General features: G+C 50.5%; 1 protein-coding gene across 3 annotated transcripts in view; it reads right to left on the minus strand.

Annotated features, from left to right (window-relative positions):
• LOC139234143 (AP-3 complex subunit beta-2) overlaps window positions 1–22,290 on the minus strand; it is a 176,448-nt gene that overhangs the window by 30,298 nt on the left and 123,860 nt on the right. For 2 of the 3 annotated variants that reach the window (XM_070865124.1, XM_070865123.1), the window contains exons 16-22: window positions 21,172–21,358; window positions 19,691–19,809; window positions 9,707–9,818; window positions 8,589–8,739; window positions 6,245–6,428; window positions 3,482–3,557; window positions 499–608 (exon numbers count right to left, since the gene is read on the minus strand). In XM_070865124.1, coding sequence (XP_070721225.1) covers window positions 499–608; window positions 3,482–3,557; window positions 6,245–6,428; window positions 8,589–8,739; window positions 9,707–9,818; window positions 19,691–19,809; window positions 21,172–21,358 — 939 coding nt within the window. Of the gene's footprint in view, window positions 1–498; window positions 609–3,481; window positions 3,558–6,244; window positions 6,429–8,588; window positions 8,740–9,706; window positions 9,819–19,678; window positions 19,810–21,171; window positions 21,359–22,290 lie in introns of all 3 variants that reach the window. The other variant, XM_070865125.1, reaches the window with a different exon arrangement.

Raw genomic sequence — 22,290 nt, forward strand, 5'->3', positions numbered from 1 at the left:
CTCCCTTGTCGCTCAAAAATCTGCCTACCTCTGCCTTAAATATATTCAATGATCCAGCCTCCACAGCTCTCTGGAGCAGAGAATTCCACAGATTTACAACACTCAGAGAAGAAATTTCTCCTCATCTCAGTTTTAAATGGGCGGCTCATTATTCTGAGATTATGTCCCCTAGTTTAGTTTCACCTATGAGTTGAAATATCCTCTCTGCATCCACCTTGTCGAGCCCCCTCATTATCTTATAAGTTTCAATAAGATCACCTCTCATTCTTCTGAACTTCAATGTGTATGGGCCCAACTTGCTCAACCTATCCTCATAGGCCTTAAAAACAAAAATCCAAAGATTAGTTGCATGAAGTATTCACCGGATACTGCTTGCTAGCATTCGAAATTAAATTTAAACATTTGGGCAGATGTCTTCAACATCCCTCGTTGCAGCCTATCAGCTTAACCACCCTCCCCCACTCGCCCCACCCCCGAACCTCGAGGTACGACACTCACCTCAGAGGGTTGGGTTGTGTCAGACAAGGTGAGTCCATGAAGATCCAGGTTGAGACTCTTGGACATCGAGTTGGGTGACGGGCTGGTCTGGAGGACCGAGGGGCTGCCGACTGTCAAAGAGAAAAGGGGAGGTGTGGCGGGGGGCGGGGTGGGGGGCAGGTGGAAGAGAAAAGGGGAGGGGTGGGGGGGGCAGGTGGAAGAGAAAAGGGGTGGGGGGGGGCAGTGAAAGAGAAGCGTCAACTCCGAATAAACTATGCGGCCGCGAACATTGCCGTCGGCAAACGTCAGTCTGCTCCAGTGCTGGCAAACTGAACGGGCGCCTATTCCACTCCTGTGGTGATGTGCGCGAATACCACCACAGGACCCATTTTTGCAGCCGCATTTCCCACAGGCCAAGCTACAAGACGACCGGGGGGGGTGCCACAGGGTGGTTCTAAGTGGTTCCCACAGCGGGTGTCAATGTAATTGCTCGACTACAGCAGGCATCAATGAGCTAGAATACTAGAGGGGTAGAGTTTGGGTGCGTGCTTTGAGATGTTTATTTTGGTCAAATTTTCCGCTCAAAACCATTTGCAAAGCACTGAATGTAAAATCTGCCATAAACCAGAGCAAGCGTTTTTTTTAAAAGATTTTTTGCTTTAAAAAAAATATTCGGTGATATATTTAAGAGCAGCAACTTGGTGCAGTTTGATTGATGCAGCTGGATATAGGATGGGGTCCTGGAATGACCTTTGTGACCACTACCTGACCTGCGATAGGGCAGCACGTGGCCCGTGCTTGACACCATCGCACATGGGAACTCCCAGCAAGACTCTGGCACAATGACACTGACGTGTCTCAGACCCCTCCCGACACATCATGTCCATGACTGGAAATCTACACATGGCGCCACACAAAATGGAGTCGATACATGTGTGAATCAAGGAAGGCAGGAGATCAAAGTGTTAGAATGTATTGAAAATGTAAAAAGATACCCGTAACAAGAGGTCTATATTGTTGCTGCATTAGGGAGCAAGCGTTAATCACTGTGAACTGTCCAATGTTGCTCAATGTTTCCTGTGCTGCTATGTTTCAGTACCAAGGACAGCTCCATCACAAAAATACCGCAGGAGGGGAGCTCAGCCCCAGAGGGGGAGGGGGAGGAGGAGCTCCGTCCCAGAGGGGGAGGGGGAGGAGGAGCTCCGTCCCAGAGGGGGAGGGGGAGCTCCGTACCAGAGGGGGAGGGGGGAGCTCTGCCCCAGGAAGGGAGCTCCACCCTAGCTCAAGTACGGTAGCATAGTGGCTAAATTACGGGACTAATAACCCAGAGGCCTGGACTAATAATTGGGAGATGTGAGTTCCAATCCCACCACGGCATCTGGGGAATTTTAATTTAGTTAATTAAATAAATCTGAAATAAAAAGCTAGTATCAGTAATGATCCTGAAAGTGCCGGATTGACATCCAGTTCACTAGTGTCTGTTAGGGAAGGAAATCTGCCGTCCTTACCCGGTCTGGCCTATATGTGACTCCAGACCCACAGCAATGTGGTTGACTCTTAACTGCCCTCTGAAATAGCCGAGCGAGACACTCAGTTGTAACAAACCACGACAAGAAATAATAAGAATAAAACCAGAGGGACCACCCTGCATCAACCTCGGCACTGGCTTCAGACACGACAGCGGCACACCCAGCCCAGCCGACAAAGTTCTCCTCACCAACATCTGGGGACTTGTGCCAAAATTGGGAGAGTTGTCCCACAGACTGGTCAAGCAACAGCCAGACACAGTCATACTCTTCGAATCATACCTTTCAGCCAATGTCCTAGACTCCTCCATCACCATCCCTGGGTATGCCCTGTCCCACCGGCAGGACTGACCCACCAGGGGTGGCGGCACAGTGATATACAGTCAGGAGTGAGTGGCTCTGGGAGTGCTCAACATTGGATTCCGGACCCCGTGAACTCTCATGGCTTCAGGTCAAGCATGGTCAATGAGACGGATGAGCTGAGGCAAGGGCGGAGACGGGCGATGTCACGGAGGTGGAAATAAGCTGTCTTAGCGGACATGCAAAACCAAAACAATAAAAGGTTTTGGGAATCTTGGAGTCCTTTTGCAGAGACCTGGACGTGGATCTTGCATTAACAGAACATCGAACGCTCCAGCCCCATGGAGCACTGGCCAAATGAATTGAGGATATAGCAAAACGCCACAGTATTTGTACCAAATCCGGGCAGCTTCTTACACTTCAGAGCGAAGCCATTCCTTCATAACAGTCAAGTGACATTGAGGATTTTGTGGCAATCCAAAAACCACCTTCACATGGTCACAAGGGTTGCGCAAGAAATGAGGCCTTGTCAACGTTAACCACCCATCTGGAGAATAAATTAAAAATAGTCCCAAATCCTCTCTCAACAGCCTGGCAATCGATAGGAATTATTTCCGTGTCCTGGGTGCATGGGAAGTGGCCTGATCAGCTGATTACCCTAAAGCAAACAAAAGATTGTTGTTCGAGCTCTGACTGGCCACACAATAATCTTCAAAGCCTCCAACCCCTCAAAAAAAAACGTGCCTTTATCCGAGCGGCGTGCAGTGGTCCCTTTAAGGACCGCCGGTTAGACAGCTCAATACCAATGGGCGGAGCCTGAGTACATCGCAGGACCCCAGATTAGAATATCCCATCTCAAACAGGCAGGTGCCTCAGCCACCCATGCAGAGGCCCCCAGGAAAATGGCAGCCATGGGAGCAGGCCGGTAACTATTAGCAACGCAATTTTCGAGCCACTACCGCCCTGTCCCCACCTGGCGGAGCAACGCAAAACCGGACTCTTTGGCGTTAGCTTTGCTCGCGCACATCCAATAGCAGTCAGAATTATCTTAAGACGGTTAACTTGATCATCTGAAGTATCATTAGCGTTTCAAAGTAATGGCCTCAAGAGAGACAGTGAAGGTCAATTTTACCACCTATATTAACGATTCTCTGAGCTAACTAATGCAGAAGACTCACAATCATCGAGATCAAGGAGGGAGATCTCCTTCTGTTTCGCCTTGAGCGCTCGAGGAGGTGGTTTAGTTGTGGAAGACTGAAAGAAAGGAAAATAGAAGTATCTTATCTTCAAAAGGCCACTGAAGGTTTCAGGTTTTCCCCGTTGCTGTTTAACATTCCCGTTTTCCCATTTTCAGTCACTCCTCCCTCCCGCATCACGCACCATCAGCCTTTCCCAGAACTCTGGGCTTGGACTCGATATTTCTGGTCGCCGAATTTGGATCGCCCAGTCTGAGCAGGTGCTAATATCCCAAGATGCATCACTGTTGACGGGGGCTTGAGCCACCTCAGGTAGGGGGAGATCGTGGGGCGGGAGTAGGAGTTGTGAATGGGGGAGGGGCTTGAGGGGGAGTTGTGGTGAGCAGGCATGGGACGGGGAGTTGTGGCGGGCAGGGGGCGGGAGGGAGAGGGAGGTGTCATGAGCGGGGGATGGGGCAGGAGGGAAGGGGGGTTGTGGTGAGGGGGGGTGTGGGGAGTTGTGGTGAGGGGGGGGAGGGAGAGGGAGTTGTGGTGAGCGAGGGATGGGGCGGGGGGCTTTGGTGAGCGGGGATGGGTCGGGAGGGGGAGTTGGGGTGAGGTAGGAGGGGGAGTTATGGCAAGCGGGGGATGGGGCAGGAGGGGGGTTGTGGTGAGCGGGGGAGTTGTGATGAGGGGGTGGGGTTATGGTGAGCGGGGGATGGGACAGGAGGGTGAGTTGGGGTGAGCGGGGAGGGGGGCTTGGGGTGAGCGGGGGGTGGGGGTAGGAAGAACTCACTGCCATGCCTTGTTGGCCAGAGGGTTTCTTGAGGAAAAACTCCAATGCTGCCAGCTTTTAAATCTTGGGGCTTTGCTGACACCAGATTGCTAATTTAACCACCTCTCCCCCAAACAAGGCCTGTAGTTACACTTGATGACACATGTGGGCAGATGTGGACACATCACCTCAGATCCCAGTTCAGTTTTGTTGGATGGGAATGTGGGGCTCACTCCAACGACTGAACTCCACCCACACCAGGTTATAGCACTTTTCCGCTGATTGTCCTGAGGGAATACGGGAACCCTGCTGTCAAATGTTGTTTCTCAACGCTCCTGTAAAGTGCCCTATGGCATGTTACTAGAAAGAAAGATTTGCATTTATATAGCGCCTTTCATGACCACCGGACGTCTCAAAGCGCTTTACAGCCAATGAAGTACTTTTGGAGTGTAGCAAGGAAGGAAACTCGGCAGCCTATTTGCGCACAGCAAGCTCCCACAAACAGCAATGTGATAACGACCATATAATCTGTTTTTTTTTAATGTTGATTGAGGGATATATATTGGCCAGGACACTGGGGATAACTCCCCTGCTCTTCTCCGAAATAGTGCCAAGAGATCTTTTACATCCACCTGAGAGAGCAGACAGGGCCTCGGTTTAACGTCTCATCCGAAAGACGGCACCTCCGACAGTGCAGCACTCCCTCAGCACTGCACTGGGAGTGTCAGCCTGGATGTTTTTTGTGCTCAAGTCCCTGGAGTGGGACTTGAACCCACAACCTTCTGACCCAGAGGCGAGGGTGCTACCCACTACATTAAAGGTGGTATATAAATGCAAGTTGTTGTTGTTGTTGCCCCCTGTCCTGCAGGGGCCTAACTCGTGACTGAACAGCAAAGTTCTCCCAACCGTAATCTGTTGGAAGTCTGGTGAAGATTAGGCTTCCAACCCTAAAGGCAGACTTTGAAACCAGTGATCAGTCTGAAAGGAGGACATTTCATTCTTATGTTTCCAAGTTGCAAGAAAATCAAAGTGAATCTTTGAAAAGAGTGGGAAGGGGGCGGGGCCACTGGGAATGGGAACAATCTGGACACGTGTGGTGGGTGAGGGCAACCCAAGGGGAACGGTTTCCCCCCCCCCCCCCCATTTGGGCTGAGGGTAGTAAGGGGGTAAATTCCCCCACTTGTCCACTGTTTGCAGCGATTTCCCGGGGATTTCCTTGGCTCTTTTTCTGATGTTAAAAGAGCGGAAATTTGCCCCAGTTAGACCTGACCTTGCTGGGGTAGCGGGTCCCTTCCGCTCAGGGCATTAGTGAACTCAAAGGATGTTTAGAACAATCCAGCAACTTCCATGGTCATTTACTGGCGCTGGCACTCAAACGACCAGATTTACTGAATTCAATTTCTTGCCACGGTGGGATTTGAATTCCCGACCTCTAGGTTGTTAGTCCAGTGCTACATCCAGCATCTGTGTCAGCCAGTGGCTCAGTGGGCAGCACTCTCGCCTCTGAGTCAGAAGGTTGTGGGTTCAAGTCCCACTCCAGGAACTCGAGCACATAAATCTAGGCCGACTCTCCAGTGCAATGCTGAGGGAGTGCTGCACTGTCGGAGGTGCCGTCTTTTGGGTGCGACGTTGAACCGAGGCCCCGTCTGCTCTCTCAGGTGGATGTAAAAAATTCCACGGCACCATTTCGAAGAAAAGCGGGGGAGTTATCCCCGGTGTGCTGGCCAATATTTATCTCTCAATCAACAGAACAAAAAGCAGATTATCTGGTCATTATCACATTGCTGTTTGTGGGAGCTTGCTGTGCGCAAATTGGCTGCTGCATTTCCCACATTACAACAGTGACTACACTGCAAAAGTACTTCATTGGCTGCAAGGTGCTTTGAGACGTCCGGTGGTCATGAAAGGTGCTATATAAATCCGAGTCTTACTTTTCTCTTGCCGTAGCCTTTAAATTCATCTAAACAAGCACAGACACTTAACCTGCTCACCTTCCTCCTGGTCTTTTTGCCGGTGTCTGATTCAGAGTCTTCCTCGGACTCTGACTCAGACGAGCTGTTGTCAGACGAGCTATCCGAGGAGGAGGAGGAGGAGGAGGAGGAGGAGGAGGAGGGGCCCGATTCTTCCTCTTGGTTCTGCTTTTTCACCTTCTTCTCTTCTCCTTCGCTTCGCCCGCTGACAGACACATCGAGGAAAACAGAGGTTAGCCAGCGACCAGTTACCGAGGCGAGACAGGCAGCAGGGTCTGGGTTCACATGCACACACTCCAAGGGTTGCGTCCCAGGTCATCAGTGTGGAGACTGGAAGGGAACTCTGATCCTTCAGGCGCTGAAAGCTGATTCCATAATCATTTTAAAACTGAGTTGGATAAGTGCTTTCGACTTGAATGTAGGGGATATGATTAAGAAGTTTGTAGATGATACTAAAATCGGCCGTGTGGTTGTTAATGAAGAAGAAAGCTGCGGACTGCAGGAAGATATCAATCAACTGGTCAGGTGAGCAGAACAGTGGCAAATGGAACTCAATCTGGATAAATGTAAGTAATGCATTTGGGGAGGTCTAACAAGCCAAGGGAATACACATTAAACGGTAGGGCACTGAAATATGTAGAGGAACAGAGGGACCTTGGTGTGCATTTCCACAGATCCCTGAAAGTAGCAGGCCAGGTAGATGGAGGCATATGGAATACTTGCCTTGGTTAGCCGAGGCATAAGAATACAAAAGCAGGGAGGTTATGCTTGCACTGTATAAAACATTAGTTAGGCCACAGCTGGAGTACTGCGTGCAGTTCTGGTCACCACATTACAGGAAAGATGTGATTGCACTAGAGAGGGTGCAGAGGAGATTTACGAGGATGTTGCCTGGACTGGAGAATTTTAGCTATGATATAAGGAAAGATTGGATAGGCTGGGGTTTGTTTTCTTTGGAACAGAGAAGGCTGAAGGGAGACCTTATTGAGGTGTATAAAATTATGAGGGGCCAAGATAGAATGGATAGGAAGGACCTATTTCCCTTCGAGGAGGGGTCAACAACCAGGGGGCATAGATTGAAAGTAATTGGTAGGAGGTTTAGAGGGGATTTGAGGGGAAATGTCTTCACCCAGAGGCTGGTGGGGTCTGGAACTCACTACCTGAAAGGGTGGTAGAGGCAGACACCCTCATCACATTTAAAAAGTACTTGGATGTGGACTTGAAGTGCCATAACCTACAGGGCTACGGACTAAGAGCTGGAAAGTAGGATTAGACTGGAAAGCTCTTTGTCGGCTGGCACGGACACGATGGCCCGAAATAGCCTCCTTCCGTACTGTAAATTTCGATGATTCCATGAATCTAAGGAGCTATTAGGACAGTGCTTGTAAGAGATGGGTTTTAAGGAGTCTCTTACTCATGTGAAGCGCCTTGGGGTGTTTTACTACGTTAAAGGCGCTATGTAAATACAAGTTGTTGTTGTCGTTGCCTTAAAGGAGGGGAGGGAGGTTTTGGGAGGGAATTGCAGAGTTCGAGGCCTAGGCAACTGAAGGCTGTCTAATTGAGAAGGCCAGGTCCTGGGACTCTCCCTGTGAAGTTCTCCCTGTGGGCAGAGGCTCACCCAGGGATACCAGCACTGGTGCAGAACCCATTTAAGGTATTGTCTGGCTTGTAGTGAGGCCCACACACACCCGAAGCGTGGCCTCCTCTTGCCCTCATCCAATCGAGCACCGGAACATGAGGGCAGGCGGGGATTTCCCCGTCCCCACCCAACCACCTACGCTCCACAAATCTCGCCTTCCTCCCGTCACCGCGGAACATCCCAGCAGTGGATGGCGTGGCGGCTCCGGATAAACGGGCCGAGCGGAGGGAAAATCGACTCCAGAGTAGTTGCTACAAAGTGGGATTGACTGGGTAGCGGTTTGGCCGCTGAAAGGTGGGTGTAAGCGGGAAGCGGTTTGGGAACCAAACTGAATTATTCAACGGCAAGTGATTTGGTCCATTTGAATTCTATCGAGTGGGATGATGGGGAGTTGCCTTTGGGCAGCGGTTCGGGGAAGTGGAGTTAGAAGGAATGGGAGCTAATCACAGCCTAGCAGTTACTGTTAGATGCGTGTTCAACGTATTCTTACAACCTTCCTGTGTCTGCTATTTTAACGTGGGTGTTAACAATGTTCTCGAGTCCCACCACACCTGCCCAGATTTCCCCCTTTCCCAGTGGTCCCGTCCCCTCCCCACTCCTTTCTAAGATGCGCTTCAATTTTCTTGCAATTGGAAACTTGCTCCCCTCAGCTAAAAAAAAACAGACACAGCCTCGCAGAACACTGGGCTGAAAAGTCCACACTCTCCAATGCACAACCCCACCTACCTGTCCTCGCTCCCTTCTCTCTTCCTGCTCTTCTCCTTCCCGGCTTTCTTCTTCTTCCTCTCCGTGTCCGACTTGGTCTCCTCGTCGCTGTCTGCGTCGCACCCGCTTTCGATTTCGCTCAGGCTTTCGCACTCGCTGGCCGTCGGGGACTCTGTGAAGATTGACGGCCGTTGGTTCAGAGGTGTTGGACCGGTGGGGCTGTAGACTCGATGTAACTCTATGCAATGCCGTGGGTCGAGGAGGGGGCATCGTGCCAACTCGTGCCAGATTGAGGGCGACCTACCTCTTCATTGAGGACAACAGCCAGGCGCAGGGAGCAGGAAATGGAGGAGGGTGGGTGGTGGAGTCCCTGGGGGGAGAAATTCAGTCTACGGGGGCGCTAAAGGGTCTGCAGCCTCGAGCGCTCGGCAAATTTAGTGTGCCGGTACCGACGGCGCTGAAGAGTATTGCCCGGGAGCGCCACGCTGGTCTGCAACGACCCCAGTATTGACACGGAGGCAACATTCAGTTTGCGCGGCACCCATAGCGCCCCCTAGTGACCCCGCCAGAGAAAGCTGGCATGCAGAGCTGTCTCGGGGTGGTAAGGGAGGAATGACTGCGTGAGCTAAGTGCGATTGATATGTATATTTTTTGCGATTTAACTTTATTTGGGGCGAGTAATGTATCGGGAATGGTTTATGTGCTTTTTTGTGCCGATTCCTTTTTTTGCCTCCCTTAGGGCACGCCAAGGCCGGCTGTTTAACTCGGGATTTCCAGTTGCTCAGCCAGCCTAGATCCTTGAGAGAGGTGAGGAATGCCTTCCTTCGTGCTCCGCCCCACACTCAGGGCCCAGCTGGTGAATTTTGTGGCTGCCGACGCAAACCATTTCCCGGCGCAAAATTTACCGCCCCGGCACCATTAGCGCCTGATTAGCCCCCAACCGAATTTCCAGTTCAGATATCTTTCAATAGAACTCTTTGTCAAGCAACTAAGCAATGAATCTACTATCAAGTAACCATCGCAAACAGGTTAGCAGTTTAAGGGATGTGTAGGCAGATTCAATTATAAACAGTAGGGTGGCAAACAGGAGGTTAAATGATAACTTGCATCGATCACGAACGACATCACGCACTACTTACGACTGTCTGCAGATTCGGTGGGTTCAGATTCCCCCTCGGAATCAGAGTAGAATGGTTTCTCCACCTTCTCCTTTCTTTTCTCTCTGCCACTGGGCTTAGTCCATTCGGGAACCTGGAAGGGGAGGAAATCAGCAATTGTTCGCTTTCGGCACAGGAGGAGAGCTGGAAAAATCAGACTACGGGCCGGGCAACGATTTCAGGCCAGAGTGTGACGGGAGGTTCGGGAGACCGGCCTCGTCATTCTGTGACCTGCTATTCTGTCTAATGAAAGTACGCAGACGGGCACAGTCGGTATACGGTATACGAGGCAGGATTGAAGGCGGTCTCGGAGTCCCACAGGTGCTGTAAATGGGACCATTGAAAGGAGCAGCCATGTTCTCAAGATGTTCGTCCAAAAGGGCTCGCCAGCATACAGGCAACACGACACAAAAAACACACCAGGCCCCACACTCCCCTTCCCAGGACACACAAACCACACCAAACCCCACACTCTTCTTCCCAGGACACATGCGATAGCTTGGATATAAAGTTGGAATTACTCGGCCTCGACTGTAGTAACAAATTCAGTGTAATAACAGCCAGCTCAGCGCAGTACGGCCAAGCTCGGCACAGTATGGACCAATTTGGTAGTGTGTCCCAGCCCCGTACAGAGTACGAACGAGATTAAAGTAACACTCAGCTCAGTACAATACTATTTAGGATTACACAGGATATACGGCACAGAAACAGGCCATTTGCCCCAATCAGTCCATGCCGGCGTTTATGCTCCACTCGAGCCTCCTCCCGTCTTTCCTCATTTAATGCATAACCACCTGTTCCGTTCTCCTTCATGCTTATCTAATTGCCCCTTAAATATATCTATACTATTCGCTTCAACCATTCCCTGTCGGTCAGACGTGTACCCCTTTGTTTGGAAGCAGGTTGCCTGGCGATAGGATGAAACCTCTTCTGTGTTTAAGAGCTGTTGCTACGTTGCCTTTGGCTATATTAGAAACGGTAGCACAATGGTAATGTTACTTGACTAGTAATCCAGAGGGCTGGACTAATAATATGAAGGTGTCAGTTCAAATCCCACCACCATGGGGAATTTAAATTCAGTTAAATCAATGTGGAATTAAAAAACTAATATTAGTGCATGGTGACTATGAAACTACTGGCTTGTTGTAAGAAACCATCTGGTTCACTAATGTCCTTATGCCCTTACCCAGTCTGGCCTATATGCAACTCAAGGCCCCAGGCAATGAGGTTGACTCTTAGCTGCTCTCTGCCGAGCGAGCCACTCAAGGGCGATTAGGGATGGGCAATAAATGTCGGCCTTGCTAGTGACGCCCACATCCCTGGAACAAATTTTTTTTAAATGTTGGGACTACCCTAGTGACCATTATCACCTTATTTAATGAACCTTGGTTCCATTCTGTACCAGTCTGTTTAATTTTTTTTTTAATTCATTCTCGGAATGTGGGTGTCGCTGGCACAATTTATTGCCCATCCCTAATTGCCCCTTGAGAAGGTGGTGGTGAGCCACCTTCTTGAACTGCTGCAGTCCGTGTGGTGAAGGAACTCCCACAGTGCTGTTAGGAGCAAATTCCAGTCCTACGGCAAGTTTAGCCTCCCTGAGGTAAGACCAAAACTGGACACAATACAAGGGAAAAGGGTACATGACCAGGTAATACAACTTCAAACAAAGGTTGGGTGATATCCTGCACTGAGCTGTGCATTACTCAAGTGAGCTATTATAGTGAATGGTATGTGATTGGAGTGAGCAGAGTCACACTGTGTTTAACTGGGTACGTACAGTCTCAGCTGTGGCTCAGTGGGTAGCACTCTCGCCACTCCAGGGACTTGAACACAAAAACCTAGGCTGACACTCCAGTGGCTTCATTGGCTGTAAAGCGCTTTGAGACATCTGGCGGTTGTGAAAGGCACTATATAAATGCAAGTCTTTCTTTCTTTTTACCTGATGGAGTTTGGTGATGGTAGTTTGACCTGGTCAGAAGTGCACCTAGATACTGGACTGAGTTATTACCAGACCAAGCTGTACGATATTGGGATATCGTTGAAACGGGGATGAAGTGGTGCAAGCTGGAAGGTACTGTGCTATCCAAGCACCAACTGCGGAAGGAGCGTACGGCAAACCAGTCCCACCCACCCATCCCTTCAACCACTGTCTGCCCCACCTGTGACAGAGTCTGTAGGTCCCGCATTGGTCTCATTAGTCACCTGAGAACTCGTAGCGTGGAAGCAAGTCATCCTCGACTCCGGGGGATTGCCTCGGAAGAGGGAGGGACCGCTAAACTTGTCTTTGACTCGTGCCGAGTGCTAGCGAGCTGAGGTTACCCGACCTGGTGCAGCTGAAGCCCAACTCGGTCGGGTACGATTCCACTTCCCCCAGCGTTACTGCACTGCGCTGTGGGTCACCGAACCAGACTGGGCACTGCAAGAGCAACCTGGGCAGATCAGAACACGACAACGTTGGGTCGGGCGTCGTAACCTAATTGTCAACACGGCAACGCAGTGTGATGAGGTGGGATGGCGGAGGGCAGTGCTGTGAACGGCGGGATCGATGGGCAAGGATGAGCGCACAAGGCTGCGAAATGCTATGCAGTGTGGCCTGTTCTAACAAAGTCAGTCTTGGGCGTGTTAAGGCTCAATCCTTTACGACTTTGCGTAGTTACCTGAGAGCAGCTCTCTTCCTCAGTGTTTGGCAGGGAGAAATTAAAATCAAACCTGAGGCGACATGAGGTTTTAAGCCATGATAATTTACAGCCACTCATTAAAGTAGATGTCATCATCGTCATAGGCAGTCCCTCGAAATCGAGGAAGACTTGCTTCCACTCTAAAAGGGAGTCCTTGGGTGACTTAGCAGTCCAATACGGGAATTACAGTCTCTGTCACAGGTGGGACAGTCAGTGGTTGAGGGTAAGGGTGGGTGGGACTGGTTTGCCGCACGCTCCTTCCGCTGCCTGCGCTTGGTTTCTGCATGCTCTCGGCGATGAGTACCTGTACCAAGAAGGACAAGGGCAGCAGGCGCATGGGAACACCACCACCTCCACGTTTTCCTCCAAGTCACACACCATCCTGACTTGGAAATATATCGGCCGTTCCTTTGTCGTCACTGGGTCATAATTCTGGAACTCCCTCCCTAACAGCATTGTGGGAGCAACTTCACCACACGGACTGCAGCGGTTCAAGAAGATGGCTCACCACCACCTTCTCAAGGGGCAATTAGGGAATGGGCAATAAAATGCCGGCCTTGCCAGCGATGCTCGCATCCCGTGAATGAAGTTTTTTTTAAAAAGTGCCAAATATCTGTCGAACAAACCAAAGCAAGGCTTGAAGCTTCTAATGTTGTCCAATTGGGGAACTGAAAAGGTTGTGCCCAACGCCTTCAATGTAAAGATTTTGGATAACCATTTGGGACACAATAGTTGGGTCCCTGCTTCCGGTTTCAGGACTGCTGCAAAGATTTGGGAAATTTTGTTTCGAGAGAATCGCACGATAATGTAAGCTCGAGACTGCATCCCCATTCGCCAATGCAACCAGATGAATAAACACAAGACAACAGCCAATGGGCAGTGCCGGGCAGGTGACCAATGGGCATTCTACCAGTGAGGGCGATGAATGCCCATGCTCAATGCCAACTTCTGATCCTGCCAGACCTGTTATGGGGTGATCTCAACACAAAAACCTACAGTTAATACACCTTTTTTTTCCTTCAGAGAGGGATGAGGTGTATCTTTTTTGCAAAGCCCCCAAAATCGGGAGCATTCTTATCTGGTCCCCTCAGTTAGTTGCGGCTGCTGTCATGGAAGAACCAACTAGGGACACTGAAGTTGCCAGCAACAAGCGATCCCGCTGTTCGGTGTCCTTCGCAGGCGGGGGTGAGCAACAACTGGGTGGACAACAGTGCAACAGATGAGTCAAGCAAGTGAAGAGGTTAAGGCTTTATGTGTAATATAGAGCGCCCCCCTAGTGGACTACTGCTTCCCCCTAGTGGACTACTGTAGTAATGCAACTACTGATGTAAATGCGATGAAAGGGTCACAGGTCACATGATGACAGAGCCATCTTGTAGTCAGTGTGTTTGTGATGTCTTAAAGAATATATCACATGATGCTGGCGTGGCGGTCAGGCCTTGCGCGGCTGAGTGGCACGAGCCCAACGGATGTGAGAGAGGGGACAGAAAGCTCTGCTGTGGAGCAGAAATGGAGCCTCATTTGTCTCTTGGTGGCCAATGTCATGGTGACCAACCTCCCATGGTGTCTCTATAAGGGTTACACGGGACTCAACGTTCAGGAAACCTCAATCCATACGCCCTGCGGGCTCAATTTTCCCCAATTATTTGCGCTGTTCTTTTTGGCCTGCACCATTTTTGGGGGGGGGGGGGAGTAAATTAAAATCTTCAAGTTTCCCAAAGTTTCTGCGCTAGCATAATTCACTCAGGTAGGATTTCTTTAGGCTACGATTTTTTAACCTCATTGGGGTCGTAACCTGCCACCCACGCCAATTCTGCCCATTTAAGCAAGTTTGGCCAGCTCCAATTTACTCCAATATTTCTTAGGACGGCGTATGTGACCACACTGAAAAACCCTCCCGGGCAATTAACAAAATCAGCGCAGGTACGAGAATAAGTGCAGAAGGTCCAGTTCCACGATCCGCACAGCAGCGGAGGTGGGGGGGGGGGGGGAGAGAGGAGAGGAGAGGAGAGAGGGGGCAGAGGAGAGGGAAGGGGAGGAGGGGGGGGGGGAAGAGGAGAGAGAGGGAAGAGAGAGAGAGAGAGAGAGAGAGAGAGAAGAGATAGGGGGACAGGAGAAAGGGGGAGAGGAGAGGGGGGAGAGGATAGAGGGGGAAGAGAGAGAGAGAGAAAAGAGAGAGGGGGGAGGGGGACAGGAGAGAGAGGGGGGGACAGGAGAGAGGGGACAGGAGAAAGGGCAAGAAGAGAGTGGGGGGAGAGAGAGAGGGGGTGGACAGGACTGAGTGGGGGTGGCGGGAGAGAGAGGGGGGGGAGAGAGAGAGAGAGAGAGAGGGGGGAGAGAGAGAGGGGGAGAGAGAGAGAGGGGGGTAGAGAGAGAGGGGGGAGAGAGAGAGGGGGAGGGTGGGGGAACAGGAGTGAGGGGTGGTGGCAGGAGAGGGGGGGGGTTGGAAAGGAGAGAGGGGCAGGGAGGCTTTTTGGCCAGGGCTAGGAGGGTGGTGGGGGAGCAGGGGAATAGACTTTTGGCATAAACATTTCAATAATTTAATGCTGGTAAGCTGCAATGTGCAAGGCGTTTGTGCAGGTTGCTGTGAGCTGGCCAGGATGTGTTGCATGTGTCACTTTCCAGCCTCAGCTCCCAGCGTGTCCCTGGTTACCCTGGCAACCCGATCATTTTGGCGCGGATCTTCGGCTCCACCCCCAAAGCTAAAGGACGGGCTAGGCGGCGCCAAAATCAGCAATTCAAACGGGGAAAGCGGGATGATTTTTTTCTGCCGTAGTTGGCCCCCCCAAAAAACGGGCGGAACTCTTCAAGTCCGCCAAAAAACGGCTGTGGTGAAAACTGAGCCCTATAGTTCTTGCCGAATAACCAGCACATGTCTGTATAACGCACATCACTGTGTTGTGCTGTAGGTGCCGTTTGATGGGGCAGTGGGGTGGGAGGGGGGGGGGGGGTGGATTGTAACTTGAGCCCACATCTGCGTCTCGAACATCACCCCTTCCGTGCAGACACCCGAGCGACCGAGTAAGCGGCAGCCCCCAATGTAAAAGCACACAGCACTGCAACCAAAGCAGACCCACACCTTTTCCCAGTCTCCCAGCAAGCCGATTCGCACCTCCGTCTCCAGGAACACTTCCTCCTGTGGGGAGCATTGCAGAGGACACCCCCGGTCAGACAGCTACTTAAGTGGGCCTACAATTCAGAGCAACAGCACTGGAATCACACGCTCACCCGCCCCTCCGACACTGGCCAGTGCTGTGATTATTAACCTAGCTTCTGTTGTTTCAGCCTAATCACCAATCTACATTCACCAGCATGTGAGCAGTTACAAGTAATGGTAGAGAAAACTATCACTATTATCACTATCGCTGTTGTTTATAAATGCCCTTGATACTAAAAAAATAAATAAATGTAAGTATAAATGTGAGTGGATCTATCAGTAAAAGGCCCTTAAATAACTCACAAATTATAAGCCCCTTGTTTAAGTAGCCTCCTCTATTCCTCCGACGTTCAAAATGGCGTCCGTAGGGCCGAGTTCTGTGAGGAAGGCCCGGGAAAAGCAACTATTCTCCGGCGATGCTCTCGGCAAGCGATCAGCCCGGCGATGTGGCGAAAGTTGCGCTGGGCGATGTACGGGCGATCACCTCGGCGATGTGAGCCGAAAGTTGGAGGGAACATTTTTCGGCGATGTTCCGGCCCAACTTTCCACTTTTCAGGCGATAGCAGGCCTTTTTGGGCGATTTATGGGCACTAGCCCAGCGATGTGAAGGTGGAAAGTCCAGCCCCTTCGTTTTAGCCTCGGCAACGATTGGGACAGGAGGAGGCCATTCAGCCCAGTGAGCCTGCTCCGCCCTTCAACGAGATCACGGCTAATCCACAAAAGATTCCGTGATCCAGGAATTGTTTGAGGAATCAGTCACTTGTGCTGCAGTCCTAGAAAGACCAGCAATTGTCCAGGAAATGGATCATTTGGGGATTATTGATCCACGTATCTTTGCCTTGGCCTATATTGTCACCATCAACCCATGACATTAACTGAAAACACTCTGAACTACATTTATCCCAATGTTCGTCTCAAGTCCCTCGACGTCACTGCTGGGATTTGGCTCTGGTGGTGTGTCTCTATTTTTATGATGCTCTATAGCCAAAAACTGATTGGGATCATAAAGAAAACTTAATTTCAAAATTCTTATCCTTGTTTTCAAAACCCTCCATGGCCTCGCCCCTCCCTATCTCTGTAGTCTCCTCCAGCCCCCCCCCCACCCAACCCCGAGATGTCTGCGCTCCTCTAATTCTGCCACCCCTGAGCATCCCTGATTATAATCGCTCAACCATTGGTGGGCGTGCCTTCTGTTGCCTGAGCCCCAAGCTCTGGAACTCTCTCCCTAAACCTCTCCGCCTCTCTACCTCCTTCAAGACGCTCCTTAAAACCTACCTCTCTGACCAAGCTTTTGGTCACCTGCGCTAATTTCTACTTATGTGGCTCGGTGTCAAATTTTCATCTCCTAATACTCCTGTGAAGCGCCTTGGGACATTTCACTACATTAAAGGCGCTATATAAATACAAGCTGTTGTTGTTATCAGGGAAAGAATGGATCGATTTGGTCTTATCACCCTGGCTACTTGAAGCCGAGACAGCAGCCAGGAACAGTAATTATACAGTATACCATGCGGAAGTTAGAAAGAATGTCTTTCGACAAATCGCATGCATCTCTGGCCAGAAAAAGCAGCAAACCTGAGGACTGGGAGAAATTTAGAATTCAGCAGAGGAGGACAAAGGGTTTAATTAGGAGGGGGAAAATAGAGTACGAGAGGAAGCTTGCCGGGAACATAAAAACCGACTGCAAAAGCTTCTATAGAAGAGAAAAAGATTAGTGAAGACAAATGTAGGTCCCTTGCAGTCGGACTCAGGTGAAATTATAATGGGGAACAAAGAAATTGCAGACCAATTGAACAAATACTTTGGTTCTGTCTTCACGAAGGAAGACACAAATAACCTTCCGGAGGTACTAGGGGACCGAGGGTTTAGTGAGAAGGAGGAACTGAAGGATATCCTTATTAGGTGGGAAATTGTGTTAGGGAAATTGATGGGATTGAAGGCCGATAAGTCCCTGGGGCCTGATTGTCTGCATCCCAGAGTACTTAAGGAAGTGGCCCTAGAAATAGTGGATGCATTGGTGATTATTTTCCAACAGTCTATCGACTCTGGAGCAGTTCCTATGGACTGGAGGGTAGCTAATGTAACACCACTTTTTAAAAAAGGAGGGAGAGAGAAAACAGGTAATTATAGACCGGTTAGCCTGACATCAGTAGTGGGGAAAATGTTGGAATCAATTATTAAGGATGAAATAGCAACGCATTTGCAGAGCAGTGACAGGATTAGTCCAAGTCAGCATGGATTTATGAAAGGGAAATCATGCTTGACAAATCTTCTGGAATTTTTTGAGGATGTAACTAGTAGAGTGGACAAGGGAGAACCAGTGGATGTGGTGTATTTGGACTTTCAAAAGGCCTTTGACAAGTTCCTACATAAGAGATTGGTGTGCAAAATCAAAGCACATGGTATTGGGTAATGTACTGGCGTGGATAGAGAATTGGTTGGCAGACAGGAAGCAGAGAGTCGGGATAAACGGGTCTTTTCGGAATGGGAGGCAGTGACTAGTGGAGTGCCGCAGGGCTCAGTGCTGGGACCCTAGATCTTTACAATATATATTAATAAGTTGGATAAAGGAATTGAGTGTAATATCTCCAAGTTTGCAGATGACACTAAACTGAGTGGCGGTGTGAGCTGCAAGGAGGATGCTAAGCGGCTGCAGGATTATTTGGACAGGTTAGGTAAGTGGGCAAATACATGGCAGATGCAGTATAATGTGGATAAATGTGAGGTTATCCACTTTGGTGGCAAAAACACGAAGGCAGAATATTATCTGAATGGCGGTAGATTAGGAAAAGGAGGTGCAACGAGACCTGGGTGTCATAGTTCATCAGTCATTGAAAGTTGGCATGCAGGTGCAGCAGGCGGTAAAGAAAGCAAATGGCATGTTGGCCTTCATAGCTAGGGGATTTGAGTATAGGAGCAGGGAGGTCTTACCGCAGTTGTACAGGGCCTTAGTGAGGCCTCACCTGGAATATTGTGTTCAGTTTTGGTCTCCTAATCTGAGGAAGGACGTTCTTGCAATAGAGGGAGTGCAGTGAAGGTTCACCAGACTGATTCCAGGGATGGCTGGACTGACATATGAGGAGAGACTGGATCAACTGGGCCTTTATACACTGGAGTTTAGAAGGATGAGAGGGGGTCTCATAGAGACATATAAGATTCTGACGGGACGGGACGGGACGGGTTAGATGCGGGAAGAATGTTCCCGATGTTGGGAAAGTCCAGAACCAGGGGACACAGTCTTAGGATAAGGGGTAAGCCATTTCGGACTGAGATGAGGAGAAACTTCTTCACTCAGAGAGTGGTTAACCCGTGGAATTCCCTGCCGCAGAGAGTTGTTGATGCCAGTTCATTGGATATATTCAAGAGGGAGTTTTTTTTTCTCTCCCCCCCCCCCCCCCCTAAAGTGATCAAGGGGTAGGGAGAGAAAGCAGGAAAGGGGTACCGAGGTGAATGATCAGCCATGATCTTATTGAATGGCGGTGCAGGCTCGAAGGGCCAAATGGCCTACTCCTGCACCGATTTTCTATGTTTCTATGTCTATGTCTAGGATATTTGCCCAACTGTCGCCCATTGAATGTCTTTCAAACTCTTACGCCTGGTAAAAGCAGGCGTAGAGCGTACTTTTACCAGCATAAGAGTTTTAAAACAGAAAAATTAAATGTAATCAATAATTTTTATATATTAAAAACCTTGTCCGTTAAGGTAAGTTTATTTTTAACCCAATTAAAACACATGAAAAAAATGTTTTAAAAAAATTGATTGTGTTGTATTTCTGTGTTTTTGGGGATTTTTCTCATTGATAGTAATGGGAGCTCGAACAAACGGAACTCCCCATTGTTATCAATGAGAATACTACATTGTGACTGGTGGTCCAGGCCCATGTGATCCCAGGATACGAATATGATCCTGGAAGACATGTTCCTGTGCGCTGGACTGCGAAACTAGGCCTCCGACCGCAATCCCACCTTCCTCCGGGACCACCCCCCATATCTGCTCCGGTGGCTCGGGGGCAAATTTTCTTTGAGGCACCTTGGGACCGTTTTACTACGTCAAAGGCGCTATATAAATGGGGGTTGTTGTTGTCGCTGTTGCGAAAATCGACCCATATATTGCCTGCACCTTGTCCTTTACCTCCACGTTGCGGACCGAGGGGTCAGGGGCTGCCTCCGGCCAGTCTGGGAGCTCCTGGTACCCACCGGCCTTGCTGTTGAGCAGGTGGGACAGCGATCCCAGCTGGAAATGGTCCCGATCTGCAGGAAAGACAAGTCCTAATGGTCATGTATTTGCTTCATGGGTTCTTTGAATAAGAATTCATCATAGCAACACATCGCTATTAAGAACTAGTTGGCTTATTAGCAAAAGGTTTAACAATCACACTACACATTACCAGTTCATCCACCAGGCTCACAACCACCTGCCTCACCGTGGATACCCCGAACCCAACTGGCTGGGGTTTTATTGAGTCTTGTGAACATCACGTGACTGTCTAAGCCACTCCCAACTCAACAGCTCTCCAACTATTTTAATAGAACTTAAAGCCGAGTGCTCCCTTGTTAAAGAGGCACTAGAACAGCCAAATTAGCAAATAAAACGTTAGTGAATTTAAACCAATCAAATTAGTATTTGGTTGCTGGGGGTGATGATGCACTCCAGTCCCTCCGGCGCCCACCTCTCGCGGAAGGCTGCGAGCGTACCGGTGGACACCGCGTGCTCCATCTCCAGGGACACCCTGGCTCGGATGTAACCGTGGAAGAGAGGCAGGCAGTCGGGCTGAAAGATCCCCTCGACCGCCCGCTGCCTGGACCGGCTGATGGCCACCTTGGCCGTGCCCAGGAGCAGTCCTACGAGGAGACCTTCGGACCTGCCCGCTCCCCTCTGCACAGGGTGCCCAAAGATCAGGAGTGTGGGACTGAAGTGCAGCCATAATGTGAGGAGCAGCCCCTTTAAATAATGGAACAGGGGCTGCAACCTCACACATACAATAAAAACATGGAACACGGATTCTTCCAGACCGCAGAAATTGCAGGCGGCCTGGGAGCCCGTGAACAGGCTTAAAAACTTATTGCACGGGACTGCTCCGTGCACCACCCTCCAGGCCAAGTCCCCGATGAATAGAGGGAGGACTCCCGCGTAGAGAGCACTCCCTTGGGGACCCCCGCCTCCTCCGGATGGCAAGATGGTGCGCCATGGCTTGTCCGGACGGCAGACGAGGATGGCAAAGTGGAGAGTGTGCAGGAGCAGCCCGTACAGGAAACCCCTCCCTCCGTGTAGAACTGAAAGGCACGGAGGCGATTTCCCGGAGGAGGCTCAAGTTGTGAGGCGCCGGCTCCCGAGGGAGGTTTCGGGGCTTGGTGCCGATGAGGAATTCCGTCCGGACGGGAGTCAGTTCGGACGGGATCGCCCCATGTGCTCGAGCCTCCCTAGACACATCCAACAGAGTCAGGGCCCAGTGCTGTTTTTTGGGACTCGATGGCATTGACCGCGCGCCAGACGTCGGCCCAGGATTGCCGCTGTGCCAGCTCTAAAAACCTATGAGCATACCCACAAGTGCAGACATTACAGCAATCTGGACCCGATCCCAAGGGGCATCGAGGAGAACATTGCTCTCCTACCTTTGAAGGAAGACTCGAGGACCGGCGCTGGTTTCTGGGCCAGGAACAGCTTCTTGGCGTATTTGCTCAGCACCCCGCTCTTCTCGGTGGGCACGATGAGCTGGCGAATGAAACGGGCTCGGTCTCGGATGTCGTAGTTCTGGTCGTACTTGGCCAAGTTGAGGACGTACTGAGTCAGCAGTTTGGTCTGGAGGTTAAAAAAAATGATGACAAGGCCAAATCGAGGTATGAAGGGACGCAGCACCAAGACAGAAGCAGGAACAAAGCGCGATCGACCTCCATAAAAGCCCCAGAGCAGGGCAACAGAACGCGGCTCGGCAGAAGGAAGATGTGCGGAGCAGGCAGTAGATGTGACGCTTGCAACTAAATGTTGCTTGATGCACTTACACCCATGATGCACTGGGGGTAACCTACGCATCACACAAGTGGCAGGCAATGACTATCGCCAACAAGCGAGATTCTAACCACTGCCCCTTGTCATTAATTACCATCGCCAAACCCCCTCCACCATCAACACCCTGGGGGACACCACTGACCAGAAACTTAACTGGACCAGCCACATAAACGATGAAAGAACAGCGATATAATTCCAAGTCAGGTTGGTGTGTAACTTGGAGGGGAACTTGGAGGTGGTGGTGTTCCCATGCTGCCCTTGTCCTTCTAGCTGCTGGAGGTCACGGGTTTGGCGGGTGCTGCCGAAAAAGTCTTGGCGAGTTGCTGCAGTGCATCTTGTAACAAGAGCGGGCCAGAGGCTGGGTATTCTGCGGTGAGTGTCCCACCTCCCGACTCCCCAAAGCCTTCCCACCATCTACAAGGCACAAGTCAGGAGTGTGATGGAATACTCTCCACTTGCCTGGATGAGTGCAGCTCCAACAACACTCAAGAAGCTCGACACCACCCAGGACAAAGTAGCCCGCTTGATCGGCACCCAATCCATCACCTTTAACATTCACTCCCTCCACCACCGGCGCACCGTGGCTGCAGTGTGCACCATCTACAAGATGCACTGCAGTAGCTCGCCAAGACTTCTTCGACAGCATCTCTCAAACCCGCGACCTCTACCACCGAGAAGGACAAGGGCAGCAGGTGCATGGGAACACCACCACCTCCACGTTCCCC

The sequence above is a fragment of the Pristiophorus japonicus genome, chromosome 21 (genome assembly GCF_044704955.1).
Source record: "Pristiophorus japonicus isolate sPriJap1 chromosome 21, sPriJap1.hap1, whole genome shotgun sequence".
NCBI classification, from domain to species: Eukaryota; Metazoa; Chordata; class Chondrichthyes; family Pristiophoridae; genus Pristiophorus; species Pristiophorus japonicus.